General features: G+C 53.4%; 2 protein-coding genes across 2 annotated transcripts in view; both read left to right on the plus strand.

Moving 5' to 3' along the window:
- Positions 1-3,550: 3,550 nt before the first annotated feature.
- VOLCADRAFT_127407 (uncharacterized protein) lies at positions 3,551-7,728 on the plus strand (the record flags this gene model as incomplete). Its single annotated transcript, XM_002947653.1, has 6 exons — positions 3,551-3,976; positions 4,525-4,677; positions 5,480-5,656; positions 6,133-6,243; positions 7,318-7,401; positions 7,507-7,728. The coding sequence occupies 6 exons, from the start codon at positions 3,551-3,553 to the stop codon at positions 7,726-7,728; spliced, it is 1,173 nt and encodes a 390-aa protein (XP_002947699.1).
- A 4,460-nt stretch (positions 7,729-12,188) lies between these two features.
- The window catches only part of VOLCADRAFT_103603 (uncharacterized protein), a gene marked incomplete at its 5' end in the record, with an annotated part of 5,887 nt that continues 3,193 nt past the window's right edge, over positions 12,189-14,882 (plus strand). Inside the window, 4 exons of the mRNA XM_002947654.1 lie at positions 12,189-13,396; positions 13,613-13,658; positions 13,978-14,133; positions 14,640-14,840. Coding sequence (XP_002947700.1) covers positions 12,189-13,396; positions 13,613-13,658; positions 13,978-14,133; positions 14,640-14,840 — 1,611 coding nt within the window. The remainder of the gene's footprint in view (positions 13,397-13,612; positions 13,659-13,977; positions 14,134-14,639; positions 14,841-14,882) is intronic.

The following is a 14,882-nucleotide window of genomic DNA, read 5'->3' on the forward strand; positions in this document are numbered from 1 at the left end:
TACCGCTGATGGCTGCCCCGGCCGCCACAAACAGCGTGCCGGGGATTTCAGCGTTCGGATCCAGTGGCACCACGGGCGCCGACTCCTCGTCTTCCTCAACCTCATCCCACCCCTGGTGCTCATGTTGCTGTTGCTGCTGCTGTTGCTGTTGCTGCTGCTGTTGCTGCTGCTGCTGCTGTTGCTGCTGCTGTTCTTGTTGTTGCTGCTGGGTTGCCAAGCCACCGTGACTGGTGTTTTTGTCGCCGGCAGCCTCACCTCCTCCGCTCGTTCTCGTTCTCGCGGTGTCCTTCCCCGCGCCCTCGGGACCGACCTCCTTGGGAACCGGGGGCCCCGCTGCCCCGCTGCCAAGCGCCCGCGCAGAAGCACCCGGTGCTTGGCCAAGTGGCGGAATAGCCCCAAGGGCGACGACGATTGCGGGTTGCCCTTGCTTAACAAGAGCCAAGTTGGGGACCCCGACGAGTCGGAAGGGTGTCAGGATGCGCCGATTGAGGCGAGAAGCTGCGGGAGGACATTGGCTGGTGCAGCTACTACTGCAGGCTCGAGGCGTTGCTGCCGAAGAAGCAGCAACGGACTGGAAATGGGCCATGACGTCGGCGGGTAGGGAGGGATATAGAGACGGCGGGCAAGGAACCGCGGGGGCGGCCGCCGTCGCGGCGGTCCCTCCAGCGGTTGCTGCGAGAGGGTTAAGGGGGTGCGGGCATGGGCTGGGTCACAGGCTCCTGGGCCGCGAGCGTGTGGTAGGTATCCGGCTGCAGATACCCTAGCCGCTGGATCATGCTTTCCAATATTAATACAATCTCTCTGCATGATAATGATTGGAATTTGAGCATTTCTCCCGAAAGGACTCTTGCTGCGCAGACTCCGCAGTTGGCGTTCCGTGCTGCTCGTACGCGTATAATTATAGGCGCACCTGCTGCCAGTCGCTGGAGGATCCGTAATCTTTGACAAACATTTTTTGGCATCTTGAAATTTTCTTCCGATTACTTCGCAAATCTTGTAGTCGTGGATGTTACAACACTTATTAAGACTTAATAAATGTTTGATTGAGAAGTGTTTGGATGCATTTGCCAAGAACGCAAGTATGAAAATGTACGCTACACTGCTTATTGCCGAGTTGCGTCGGCGTAGCATCACCATAATGCATAAGCCTTATGATGTTGCACAGTTGCCGTACAGCCCTGTATAGTATAAGCTTCTGTCCAGACGTAACACGTCAACCTTGCCGAAGCAGGTACGGGTTCCGTTACCCTGCCTTTCGTGGTGGTGGCTTAAGAGCATGCGAAAACTGACCCCGGTTTGGCCCTGTCCTGCCAACTACGCAGCTCATACAGGCTGATTGCAGGGAGCTACGTCGCCGTGGCCAAGGCAATGCCATCCAACGTATTAGCACCAAACGAGTTATATGATGATAGGGTTGACGTATTTTGGTTTTTGGCGTCGTTCCACCCCCGGTACCGCGGCTGAGAGCCAGAAGATAATAGCCATGGAAACCAACCTTGTAAAGCAAACGCCTCTCAAGTCCACAACATTTATTGTCTTGTCTTGAAGCTGCTGACCATTCAAGGTTGGCAAGTCAGACGGATCTGACCCGGGAAGAATGATGAAGTTTGGCCCCCACAACCCTAAAACCCTTTTTACCTACCGCGGTACCTACCATGTAAGGCCCCAATAATGATTTCAAACCCAAAGGATGAGGTGGCACATCTCCTGAGGAGAAATGGCATCGTTCAGCGGGCCGAGCACACCGGGTACGACCGGCCGTGGCGGTCACGAACCTGCGAGTAAGCTTGGGAACGCTTATGGTTATCTCTTCCCATGAAGGTTCACGCGCTAGTGCGTTTGCAATTTCCGTCGGATCACGATCCCACCGTTGGGTACTGATGCCGCAGCTGCTGAGTGCTGCAGCCTGGGCAATAGTGCCCTCGCTGCCTTGGCTGCAGACTTCAATCACAACCCAAGCTTTTTGGGGTCGCTCTTCCCTATGGATAACGGGATCCCAGGGTTGAAAACGTGAAGAGCAAGTAATATGTATGCGGCAATTCACTCTACCTCGGCTTGTCGGCGGCTAGTTTGTTAGCTATGTCAGTTTTGTAGTGTAACGTCGAAGCACGAGAATTTTGAATTGTAGAGTTTGACTTGGTCCATCAACTTGATCTTCTGGCTTAGGTAGCATCTGCGTTTCTAAGTGTCTTCGCCCTGCACAACCCTAAGCACGGTTGCGAATAGCTGCGACTGGTACGCAACGTATTGCAAAGGAAATAGTCGAGCGGCTCGGTTGCTCGCGGGCACCAAAGAACGCAGTTTCAAAAGCCGCGTGAAGTACCCGTCAGAAAGTCAGATAATGGTTAGTGCTAGCATCAGGTTACATTCTCAGCATCGCAAAAAGTTCCACTGCTTTCGGAGCGTTGCAACCAGGATGTTGCGAAAAATGCTCAGGATTGACGCAGCGCTTCTTGAAATAAAGGTGATTAAAAACATGTATGGGGCGTGAGATCAGTAGTTTTGAGCGTACGTGAGAACAAGCTTTATGGGGCTGCCGCAGCGGCAGCCAGTGTGTACCTTTGTGACGGAGGCATGTATTTCAGATAGTCGCATTAAAAGCAAAGCTACAAAAGAGACAACATTAATCTCTTACAAAGCAACTATATCAACCTCAAGGTGTATCGGGCCCCAGTTACGAGAGCACGTGCTTCACGACAAGTAGGTGACGCCAGTGGACACTAACTGAACAAAACGAAAACTTAATGCCTATTCTTGTAACTGAATGCAATAATAGAATTAATTCTTTCAGGTTTAACATTGTCATCCATCAAGCCTGCTTACGTCTGAGTTACATCCGATGACCCGGTTCGGTCCATCTGACCGCCGCCAAGTGGCTTTGACCTGTTTGAGGCCCTGAAACCCCCAAAGAATAACTCAGAAACTCTTATTGAGTCCTTCACACACATTTTTCTATTTAATGTGCCGCAACACGATGAAAGCTGCCCCTTCAACTGCTCCGTTGAGCTGCTCGCCCTTTGCTGCTCTCAACAACAACAGCTGCACGTCGAAAGGCGACTTATTAACTTCTCCAATAAGCCATTTTCAAGTCGTCAATTCCCCGAAAGGCATCTTCGGATCTTGGTCTCGCAAAGGCGCCGTCATGGCATCGCTTCGCCAACTTGGCAACGCCTTCGGTCTCGGCAAACTCTCCCGAACGTCAAAGGAATCACATCTGCGAGACTCTAAAAGCCACATTGTCGGTAAGTGATCCGCGACGGCTGACAGTTTTTCCGCCACGCCTTACATGGCATGTCTGGCGTCTGACTCCCGCCGCCGTCGCCGTCATAACCGCCGAAGTTGCCTCTCTTCCACCACAGTGAACTCAGCACATGGCGGTTTGCAAAATCGAAGCTATGCCGAGGTTGCCCCACCCGCACGCCTCCGCCTCACATCCAGCGCTCTAGACCTCACCCTTGGCGACGATTTCTCCACCCGCCCAGTTGCCCCCATCTCCCGCGCCCGCCATGTCCCCATCACAACCGCCGCCACCGTGGCAACCAGCATTAAGATGACGGCGGCATCGCCCATCTCCTGCGCCAGTTCTGGCCTGCAGATGGCCCCACCAGGTGCATCCGCCCGCAACATTAACCCGCTGCCACTACCGCCGCAGCCCGACACCCAATCAGCACCACAGCGCAGCCTCGGAGTCAGCTGCATATCTGAGCAACTTGCACAGCTCAAGATCCATTCCCATCACCACAATTATCACCAGCAGCAAGGCCAAATCCCGTTAGAATCCGACAGGCGGGACGTCGCGCCAGCGCTCAGCCTGGAAGCCAGCCTTTCAGCGCCACCTAATTGGCATGAAGAGCTACAGCGGGTCTGCTCGCTGGTGTCCTCTGCCGGGGTCGAGGCCGCAGGTCCAGCAGGGCATTTGGTGCCTCCGGCGAAGCCGGCGGTTGCGGCGGCTGTGGCGGGCCCTGCGTCACCCGGGGTGCAGGAATCACGGTGCAGGTGCTCTCCGCAAAGCGAGTCGTGGGCGGGCGGCATATCCACATGCGCTGAGAAGCATACAAGCCTGGAAGCTGAACGGCTGCTCCAAGTCAAACATCATTTGGAACAGCAACAGCAGTCTCACCCGCAGCCACAGCAGCTGCAGCCACAGCAGCTGCAGCAGCAGGGCAACTTGGAGGTGCTCTCGCGTCTGTCGCCTATTCAGGAAACACGCACCCCGCCGGAGCCCGGTTGCCTACTTGGGATGGCCCGGGAGCTGCCTCACGGAATGCGGAGGAGCAACTGGTCCATCGGCGATTACTCCATCGCGAGGCGACTGTTCAAGGGTGAAAGGACTGCGGTGTACAAGGCAAGCGGTCCCAGGCGATTTTTTCTTTTTCACTTTGTTCGTAGTTGCAGGATCTCAAATGCACACCTTTCCACGAAATCATTGTCAACTTACTCGCCTGACTGCGCATATACATGCTACACATACACGTTCGCTTACTCGCTATCGCTGCTGCTGCTGCTGCTGCTGCGTGATTATAGGCCACCTGTAAGCTCACTGGATTGCCCGTAGCCCTCAAGGTCTATTTCTTGTCCCGCACACCTCACAACGTGCTACATCAAGTAGCGCGCGAGATCCAGATCCATCTTGGTCTCCACCACAAGAACGTCCTGGATCTGTACGGCGCTTTTCAGGTGTGGCCGCTTGGGGCGGCTTTCGCCATAACCATATATATGCGGCCTAGTACCGTGCATGGACCTTTGGCTGCCATCTTCATCCATTTCATGAAAGCTCTTTCTTCGTTCTGTCCACTACCGCCAGGACAGTTTCAGGCCCTCGCTTGCCATGTCCTCCTCCACCACCACCACCACAACCGCGTTGGTGCACCGCATTGTTGCTGCTGCTGCTGCGTCATTCTCCACCCACTAGTTACAAATAGAGCTCGAATGAACGGCTCGTGTGCAGTGCATCAACCCCGTCACAACGAACACCGCCCGCGCAACACTGCTGTGGGCCTTATTACACGGCCAAGCATAGCCTCATAGCCTCATGGACGATACGGCCTCAGTCAGCACTCACACAGTATTGAAGTCAGAACAGCACAACGACGTCTTAAAGTCGCTGGTTGTCGGGTCCATGGCAGATTAGTTTGTAACACCTCTCAAGAAGAGAACAAGAACGGGCGGATAGACGGTATGGACTCTCAGGCTTTGGACCGTGTCTTGTCCAGTCACGGACACGCAGTACGGCGAGCCCGTTATACCTCAGGCACTCCCAACGGAAAATGCCTTGTTCAGCCATATGGTTCACCTCTGGGGTTCGCCCGCCGGGCTAGGTACCAAACACGCGCTGGGTTGTGTTTTTCGGTGCAGCTACTCCACTGTTGCAGTCAAAGTTACTCAATACAACTACTCGGTTCCACTTGGTTGGTTCATTTGGTCTGCTTCCGTTAACCATGAGTTCATCACGCGTTCTATTGGCCCGTATCTGGTGCAGGACTCCAAGCGGCTGGTCCTGGTTACGGAGTTAGCCATGCGTGGAGATCTGTTCGCCCTGAAGAGCGCTATGGACAGGCCGATGAGTGAAGAGCAGCTGCGGTACGTGGTTCTGGTGCCGCTGTTGGACGCTCTGTCGTACTTGCACGGCAAAGGCATCTGCCACCGGGACATCAAGGTGTGTCGTACAATGTGACGCGGCGGGCTATCTATGCTAGGCCACGGACATGGCGATGGCCACAGATAGAGGTGTCGAGAGTTGAGAGGGTTTTGCGGGATGCGGGCGTTCAAGGATTCAACGACCCCATTTCGTAGTGGCGGCTGCAGCAATGTGCAGGTGTTGGTGCTGCTTCCGGGTCATGGTTGTTTACTCTACGATGCTCCTAAAACCATATCTTATAAAGTATATCCCAAGCCATATGTAATGAAGCTCATCCTTGCATATATATGCCGTATAACCCTGGCATGTGCGCGTGGGTTCTCCTCTTCCTCCTCCTCCCCTGCTGCTATCGCTACTGCTGCTACTGCTGCTACCGCTAATCCTTCTCCCCCTGCTGCTATCGCTACTGCTACTGCTGCTGCTACTGCTACTGCTGCTGCTACTGCTTACCTTTCCTCTTGCCCTCCTCACTACCTTGTGTTACCTTCCCTCAGCCCGAGAACCTGCTGATCACCGCCGACTGGGGCCTCCGTCTCGCGGACTTCGGGGTGTCCATAAACCTCACGGAGGAGCGGGCGGTCACAAGAGCAGGGACAGGTGAATGGGTGGAGGCGAGGAAGAGGGCCCCTGCTGGCTGGGGCCAAAGAAAAAGAGGGGGAGCACGAAAGTGAGTTGCTAGATGGCTGGAAGGCCCGGATTCGGTCCAGTGCCAGCACCGGTTCAAATTTTTGGGGCCCTCACGGGCGAGATATGGCGTCTGTGTAGAGTGTTCGAGTCCGGAAGCTTGAGGCCTCTTCTGGAAATTAGGAAAAAGGCTTAAATAGGCTCTTCGTTGAGGGCGCCGGAAACGCGGCGAATGAGCGTGAGGCGCTCGACTTGGATACCTGCATGCCGCACACAGGTTTTTCGTCCTGCATCTTCTTGTAATAGCATGAATAGCACGTCTTATTTAGGAGTTACCCCAAAAACCTTTTCCTCGGCCCATGATTACCAATCTACGTTTGTGTTCTTTTTCCACTTTCTATGCGTTTTTTTACACATGCTTGCGCATATGGACATCATGGCCGGGATGGCTGAATGACACGGCGCGCACGGCACAACCGTCAACTGTCAACCGCCACTGCGCATCTTCCTCAACGACTTCCGCCGATAGCTGAATACATGGCAAGTCAGGGCGTTCCGTTGGGGCAGTAACGCATGGAAGGCAAAGCAGCGGGGTTTGCAATTGGGCTTCAACGATAATTGTATTGTGCTCATTCATTGGAAGGCAAAATGTACGACGGGTTTTGCCGTGTCTGCTGGCGGTCGTTCCGCGTCAACAAGCGTTTCCGTTGCGTCTGAGCACCTTGGCCCCATCAATGTTGGCCGCGTAAATCTGTACATGAGCGCGCTGCACCCTGACCTCCCGCCCTTACCATACTCACGATCTGCTAGCTGCTGCAACTCTTCCTGCTGCTCACCAGCTTGCATGGCTGTATCACAAGCGAACGCGCCGGGCGATTAACTAGGATTGACTCCGTCTTTCATGGCGTGCGCATGATGCCGACGAATCTCTAGGGACGGACTTCGCTGGCGCCTGAGGGCATCTGTAAACGTTGGCCCTGGAACCGGTACATACATGCATACATGCATACATGCATACATACATGGTGCACATGCTGTTTATGTCGCGTCTTCAGGCGCCCGAGGTGGATCGTTGCCCGCTCAAGACATGTCCGGAAGATAACAAGGACGATATGTTGCTGGCCTATACCACAGCGGCGGTAAGCCCCTTTTGCTGGGCAGTTACATGAATCCCCCCAAAAGACGCGTTGCTACGTTCCGGCCTCGGCTCTAAAGGCTTCCCACCCCCCACCTCTACGCTCCAGGACGTTTGGAGTGTGGGTGTTTTGGTGTACGAGCTGCTGGTCGGCTTCCCGCCCATACTGCTCGGCAAGGGTGGCCTCAAATTCCCCGCCTCCGTGTCCGCTGGGGCACGTGACTTCATCATCTCCGCGCTGGCCCATCTGCCGGAGGAACGACCCACGGTTCGGCAGTTGCGCTGCCACCCCTGGATGCTGGCCGCCGGCGCTGCGACCGCGTCCCATTAGCAGCAAATCCGATTTCCTATTCTGCATCTCACCTCGCTGCTAATTTCAAAAGAGTTATATAAATACATGCATTCGCCAGCAGATAAGAATACGCCGGGTTATCCCGTCCCTTATTATATATTCTACAAGCTCTAATAAACAGGGATAATGGCCAATATATATTACATAACATATATGCCCATATACATGCTGCCCATTACGTTGGTTGATGGTTGAATAAATGCATACTGAATTTTGTTGCGGGTGGTCGTTCGCGCATCATGACGCATAAAGATGTTGCCAGGACGACACACGAGCGCCCTGGATAAATGGATGGATAGATGGATAGATAGGTGGGCGATTTACCATCTCTATCTCCACCTTATATGCGCTGAAGATTGATTATGGAGAATACGTCCGGCAGCACGGCCGGCGGGGTTTAGGGCGGGTAGGAGCCACTGTGTTTTATTCTGGGCATGTAGGCCGGGCAGGAGGTGATGAACAACGCCGGTGCGGGCAGCAGTCTCACGACAGAGACACACACATACACACACACACACACGCACACACGCACGCAATACCTCATTGACATCCCGCGCAAGGTACGTTTCTTTCATAAATGGTTGTGCATATCGAGCTTATGTACGCCATCCCAGGTAGTAAGCCTCCCTGAATGTCTTGCTGGATTGCACCTGCTGGCTAGCGGCGCTTCGGAAATGATGCAATAATCGAGCCATTAGGTTGTGAAGGCATATGATGATACCAGATTGAAGTACTGCGTATTGGCACATACATGCATCTGGCCCTATTTTGTTTTCGTCAAAAGCTATCTAGGCCTTTTTAGGTCGGGGCGGCTCGGTTACACTACACGTACTTTTAAATTGCAGCTCTGGAGCTAGATCTGCTTTGACGGCTCGTTGCTGTTAGTTAGTCAGGTGCAGCTTTAGTAGTTGGCCGAGCATACTGTTGTAGCTTTTTATTGGTTGTCGGTTTAGCTTTTTAGTCTAGCTGGTTCCCTTGTTCCCTTGCAAGCGCATTATGTCAAGCATGCATCAAGATCTGCAATCTAATGCCGTGCGATCCTATTAGGGATGTAGGTAGCTAGTTTGGTCCACGATTCTGACGATTAGTTGCAGTAGTTGCGTTATGTTCGTGTTTGAAGGCTCAACGACGCGCAAGCGTGGTGCAGCTTCATGCCTGCTGCTGCGGGTGCGTGAACTTGAGGCAAGCGTGCTTCAACAGTTTTGTCGTTTGTTATAAGGACAAGTTACAGCTTAACGCGCGGCTGCACGATTGAGCTCTTATAGTCCAGCGGCGTCCTGCACTGGTCCCTTGCATTTGGGGGCGGGGTTGGCTGCACTGCGGATTTTGAAGAAGGTTTCGATGAAATGTAGCTTTGGCTCCATTTCCATTTATGTTGGACAATGATCGGGACATTGGCTGCGGCGGTTATGCGCTTTCAATCTTCATACGTGCTGACCTAGATTGACAGCTGATTGACAAGCCTAGAAAAGTAAGGTGTTTCTATCTGGGGTGTGCGCTACTGGTGCTTCTGGCCATTTCCACGCAAACGACCGCAGCAGACGCTACGTCAGATGGATGGCCTGCTGCTGCTGGCGACAAGTATTGGCTGCAATAAATCTTTTTGTCCCTGCCACTATTGCAGGACCTTTTGCAGGATTTGCAGCAATACATATGTTGTGCATTTCCACGAGGCACTGTTTGCAGAGATTTTTAGCATCTGTTTAGGAAATGTCTGTAGGTGGTGAAGCCTTTTTGCATTACATATGGTTTCGGGGGCGGCAGATGCTTCGTGATGCTTATTAAGAATTTGTATGTTGACGCTGATGATCATAATATAATTGATAATAACGCAAGCTAGCCTTCCCCACCCGCTGGCAATGTCGTTAAGCGTGCACGTGATAACGGGGCGCTCGGCGCTGGATGATTCTATCCTGTTTTGACAATACTGCGTATGCTTTCGAAGGACGTCATAGGGGTCGCTGTAGTGACGTGGAGGATTGAGCGCAAGGATTTGAAGCAGGAATTCATTCTTATGCTGCTGCCTGACGGCGCGTGCTTTAGAGGAATTCATTTATGGGAACAGGAGCGAGCCGCTGGTGGTGCTAGTGGCGGCAGTGGTGCTGGTGCACGTGCTGGTGCTGCATGCTTTCAATCGGTGATGGCAACACCTAAATAGACCCGCTTCGTTGCATGGCTCTGTTTTTTTGTTTCGCAAATGCAGGGCTAGGGCTGGCGAGCGAAATGGTTGGGTGTTCCTTTTTGACCGAGCCGTAGCGTGTCCGGGCACAGCATGCTAAAAGCATTTCTAGATACCATCTTCCGTTGGGTGCCGCACGCAACGGAAGGTTTATGGCCGGGCACCGTCTGAATGCAAAAACAGCGGTTTGCGGTCGGAAAGGGAGAGCGCCAACTGCGCACCCGGACCCCTATCTAGTGAACTGCTGCCGCCTCCGCCAATCTCATTATTTTGCACTACTGCTCGGTTCGTTGGCATCTGCTTGTCTGTCTGTCCGTCCTTCTGTCTGCCTGTCCATGTCTCTGTCTGTCGACCTGCCTGTCTGTCTGTCCACCTGCTGCCGTCTGGATGTCCATACGTCTGTCTGTCTCAGCACGTGTGCCCACCTTTTGCGTGCTCACCTTACCTTGGCTCTTAAGCCATCGTCGTACGTACACACATGCATACAGACGATCTTTTAGGGTTTGGTTTGTAATTCAAGTCGATGCCTCTCATATCATCTGTCTGCTTGAGAACGCAAGTCAGGTATTCACAGATCTCAATTCGTTCTTCAGACTCCTTTTGTTCGCTTCTGAACGTGTTCCAGCTCAGCTGCACGCGACTGCTCGCAGGTTGGCTTTCCTGGCGCCGTGCCATTCCGACTCTCTAACCGAGAAGCGATGTCAGGTGCTTTGTCGCACCACCCGGCACAACAGCCATTTTGTATGCGTCTACTGGAATTATGGCCAGGCCGAGAGTCACCCTGTGATGAACTGGTTGGCCCAGCCATGGTTTTCCCAAGGCCTTGCCATCAAGCGTAATTTCAGACATATATAAACAGGAAGTAGATTTAGATACATTTACCGACTCCTATTAACGGACAGCACTAAGGCTTAAGCTTGATCTTCTGGAACGTGGAACTACGGGCTGGTAGCTGCAGGTAGCTGTTTGGCATCGGTTTCGAGCGCGGACTGTCTCCAGGTATCGTTCTGCAGACTCAACAACTAGTGTTGCGAAGGGTTGAAAGGTGAGCAACCAAAGCCTGCTCTGCGCATTACATGGGTGACGTCCGGAAGGACCAGAACAGGCGATGGCCTGTAGGGCTTCGCGCCAAACCTGGGAACGCAATCGTCGCAACGCTGCAATTCGTTTCCCCACATGGCTCATTTATTTGTTTATTTTACTTGTCATAGAGTTCAGTTACCATGTCAAGAAGAAGGATTGTCATGATTGCTTTAGTCGAAGGCTGCGCAAAGGGCCGCCCAGGGACATCAACCATGGATTCTACCTAACTAAGCTACTCTGTAATTACGATAAGCGGTAAAGGTGATAATTCAAAAGTGGGGCCCTGCAGGACCGCGTGCAGGACGCCGCTTGATAATTGGGTGTCACTCAGTTTTTTTGCGTGAATCCCTAAGCATAATCTTTGTATGCAATAGAATTTCACAATCGCTCAAAATACGTGTGATAACTGTGAAATAACAGTAGGAACGGTGTGAGCCCTAAGCAACCCTGGCTGTGACTAAGGCTTACACCCTAGGTGCATGCCAGCGCGAAATGGAGGTCAGCTTATTTCTTATTTAGCATTGGTCAACTCTGACCTGCTACTTAACGGCGCGGCCCTCAATTAAACCAAATGATGATTTCTATTTCGGTTTTGAGGGTCCTAGGAGAACCTACTGGAAGGCGCTAAACAATTCTCTTGAATACAGTCGTCTGGCTGCCATAAAGCTACACTGCATCGCAGTCACGTGGGAGTTACGATGGCGCGGGACTTCCCAGAAGGGCAAGTAGGGTTGTTGGAATATCATGAAAGTGCTTGGAACCCTAAGTGAATTAGAAGGTCACGCTTCGTGACAGGATGCCTGATAAATGGAAAGCTATTCGTTGTTGTCATCAAAAGCCATGCCTTTCGGTACGGTTTTGTGTTGCATAATCAACCAAGCTGGACCCAGTCGTCACAAAATTGAATTGAATTTATTGTTATAATTCTTTTCCATCTTGCAAATTTGTTCTGCCACGTTCTTCCAGTCATACAAGTCGTGTTCCGGGACCCACGTGGCTTACTAGCTGTCCATCGGACGGTAAACAGCGGGAGAGGGATATATTTTCTAAGTTGATTTGTGTGAAATAGAGCAAATCTCAGTGTCACTAGGTAGGCTTTTTGCATTCCGCTCGTATGTTTGCGCTTGCCTGTGGCTGTTGACATTCCCAACACACGGAGTACCACTTTATTTCCAGGATGTCTTCAAGCATTCATCAATATGGTCTGCTGATGGCTGCAGCTGACGGTTCCCGCATCTGCGGCGGGAAGGACTCTGATTTGGCACGCTCCTTCAATAATGAGAGGAGCCGGGCGCTGACTACCATCAAAAAAATAAGCCTTTCAGCAAGGCGCGCTTTGCAGCTGGTTTCGCGGAGCATTGAACACCGTGGCCCTTTGCGAAGTGGCAGCGCTAGTGATGTTTCATGTGACGCGCAGACCCCGGGGGACAGCTCGCTGTGCTCACATATCGCCGCGCTGCCAGAACATTTACCCGATAACAATAACAGCTTCTGTGTCCATCAACTTGCCGACCTTCCCTCCCCCAAGGTTTCCACCGTTCCCACACCCGAATCATTGCGCCGCGTGGAAGACCCCGGCCGGCAGCCCCCATTATCCATTCAACCGCAGCAGTCTCAATTCCAGAAATCATCTGCACCACCGGTCTCATCAACGGTGAAGCCGCGATCGCTACTCAGCGCGCTTTTGAAGCGCCAGTCCTCCAGCACTTCGATAATTGCCGACGCCGGGACGACTGCGCCCGCCAATTCAGCTTCGCTGCAAAAGCCACCAACCCCTCCAGGCCCTCCCGCTTGCAGCTCACTCTGCCACGTACCCAACCCGGGACACTCTCCAGGACCACGGGCTCCACAGGCCTGCGCGATGGGGTGGCTGTACGACTCTCTGCCAGCTCAGCAGGACCGCCGCAACCCATTGCCATCCCCAATGCTCGTCCTGCAACATCCATCCCGCCACCACGCGGCTGAACGCATAGACGTGAGTCTCTCAGCCCCCAACCCGCACGTGGCATCGCTTAAGCGAGTCTTGAAGGGCTTGGAGCACAGCACTGAAGCAACAGCAGCAGCGGCAGCGGCAACGCCGCTGTTGCCGCCATCAGCCTTACAACCAGTAGTGGCTGCATGCGCTTCCTCAGTGAGAGTAGCCAACAGGGCAGCCGCACCGCTGCAGGTGCAAGCGGCGGACTCCATAAACCTCCCTGGCACGCAAGCCTCACCTCCTGTGGAAGGCTATCGAAGGGTACCCCTCCTGAACCCAAGCGCCGAGGAGGCAGCGCTCAGAGAGCCTTCTCCTGTTATGCCAGCTACCAGCCTGCTGGCTTTATCGCTTGGCGGCGTCGGGCGGGGCGACATCAGCAGCGTCGTGCAACGTCTGAGTCCTGGGGCTAGGTACCCAGCAGGATCTAAGCAGGAACCTGCAGATCCGCCGTTACCACAGCCACGGCAACAGCAGCAGGCAGCAGCAGCGGTAGCGGCGACGGTGGCGGAGGCAGCGCTGCCTCCGGCAGCTTCGGCAGAAGCGGTGGGCCGTAGCATATTGTTGGTGACAAGCTGTAGCACGCCACCGGCGATGCAACGGAGCTTTTGGACTCTGGATAATTACAGCTTGCAGAAGCGGCTGTACAAGGGCAAAATGTCTTCCGTGTACAAGGTCAGCCTGGTATACGACGGCGACGGATAACGGGAATGACTTCTCCCTGTAACCCTTGTAACCCTTGTAACCCTTGTAACCCTTGTAACCCTTTTTTTACAGCTGAGCCGGCCTGTCCCCACCCATAGCAAGCAAAAAATGTTAGGTTTTCCGTATCCAGCCTAGACGGACCGCACCGTAGGGGGGGCCAAAACGCTTCCTGGGCAAGTTTCTTAGCGCTTCTCATCTGCCCCTTGCCATATCTCCCCAAGCCAGTATCCCGTGCTGTTAGGCGCGATTCTAAGTGTTTGATGTGTGGCTTGACCCCGACCTTCTGTAGGGCCGCTGCTTGCAATCTGGCCTGCCGGTCGCCCTGAAAGTGTACTTCAAGGATCGCGTGCCCGCCAACGTAATTCACATGGTGATGCGGGAGGTCAGCATCCACCTACAGGCCACGGAGCAACGAAACGTGCTAAAGCTGTACGGCGTCTTCCAGGTACTTGTGATCCAGAACCGACAAAGCGCACGTGACTGCTAAATTGCCATCGGGCCAATTGGACAGACCTTTTGGGTATACGCGTATACCTACAGAGTCGCCGTTGAATGCCCAAGCCATCGAAATATTTAAACAGGATAAGTAATTGGAGTATTCGTAGGACTGGACACAATCCATTGAACGTTTCCCCCGTTGCGAGGAAAGACGGCCCTTGGACTTGCCAAGGATCGAAGCACCTCGTTAACCTTCTCGTATTCCTGATCACGTGTTGGTCCACATTCAAGGGGAGGGAACGGCTATTCTTGCCCTTTTCCTATTCCCACGGCGACTAGCATGCGTGGCTTGTGTTGTGATGACGGTGCGCCTCCATTTTGCCCGTCAGCTGTGTTTTCTTGACTGAGCAATGTCGGCGTGCGAGCGTTCCTCCACGCGTACTTTCCAGACTCCTTCATGCTTTATAGCAAGCTATAAAGCTTTTGTGCGCCTGTATTACGTCGTACATTCAGAACGATGACGTTATCGTACTGGTCTTGGAGCTGGCGGCGCGCGGCAGCCTGTCGGGCATCTGCAAGAGTATTAATGGCGGGCGGCTGAGTGAGGCACAAGTACGGCAGACAGTCGTGGAACCCTTGTTGGATGCGTTGTCGTACTTGCACGGCAAGGGCGTGTGCCACCGAGACATCAAGGCAGGTTGCAACGGCCCAAGGGTCGGTTTGCATGTGGGATGGCGGCTCACAGGGTTGGGCTCT

This window comes from Volvox carteri, assembly GCF_000143455.1.
Source record: "Volvox carteri f. nagariensis unplaced genomic scaffold VOLCAscaffold_7, whole genome shotgun sequence".
Classification (NCBI taxonomy): Eukaryota; Viridiplantae; Chlorophyta; class Chlorophyceae; order Chlamydomonadales; family Volvocaceae; genus Volvox; species Volvox carteri.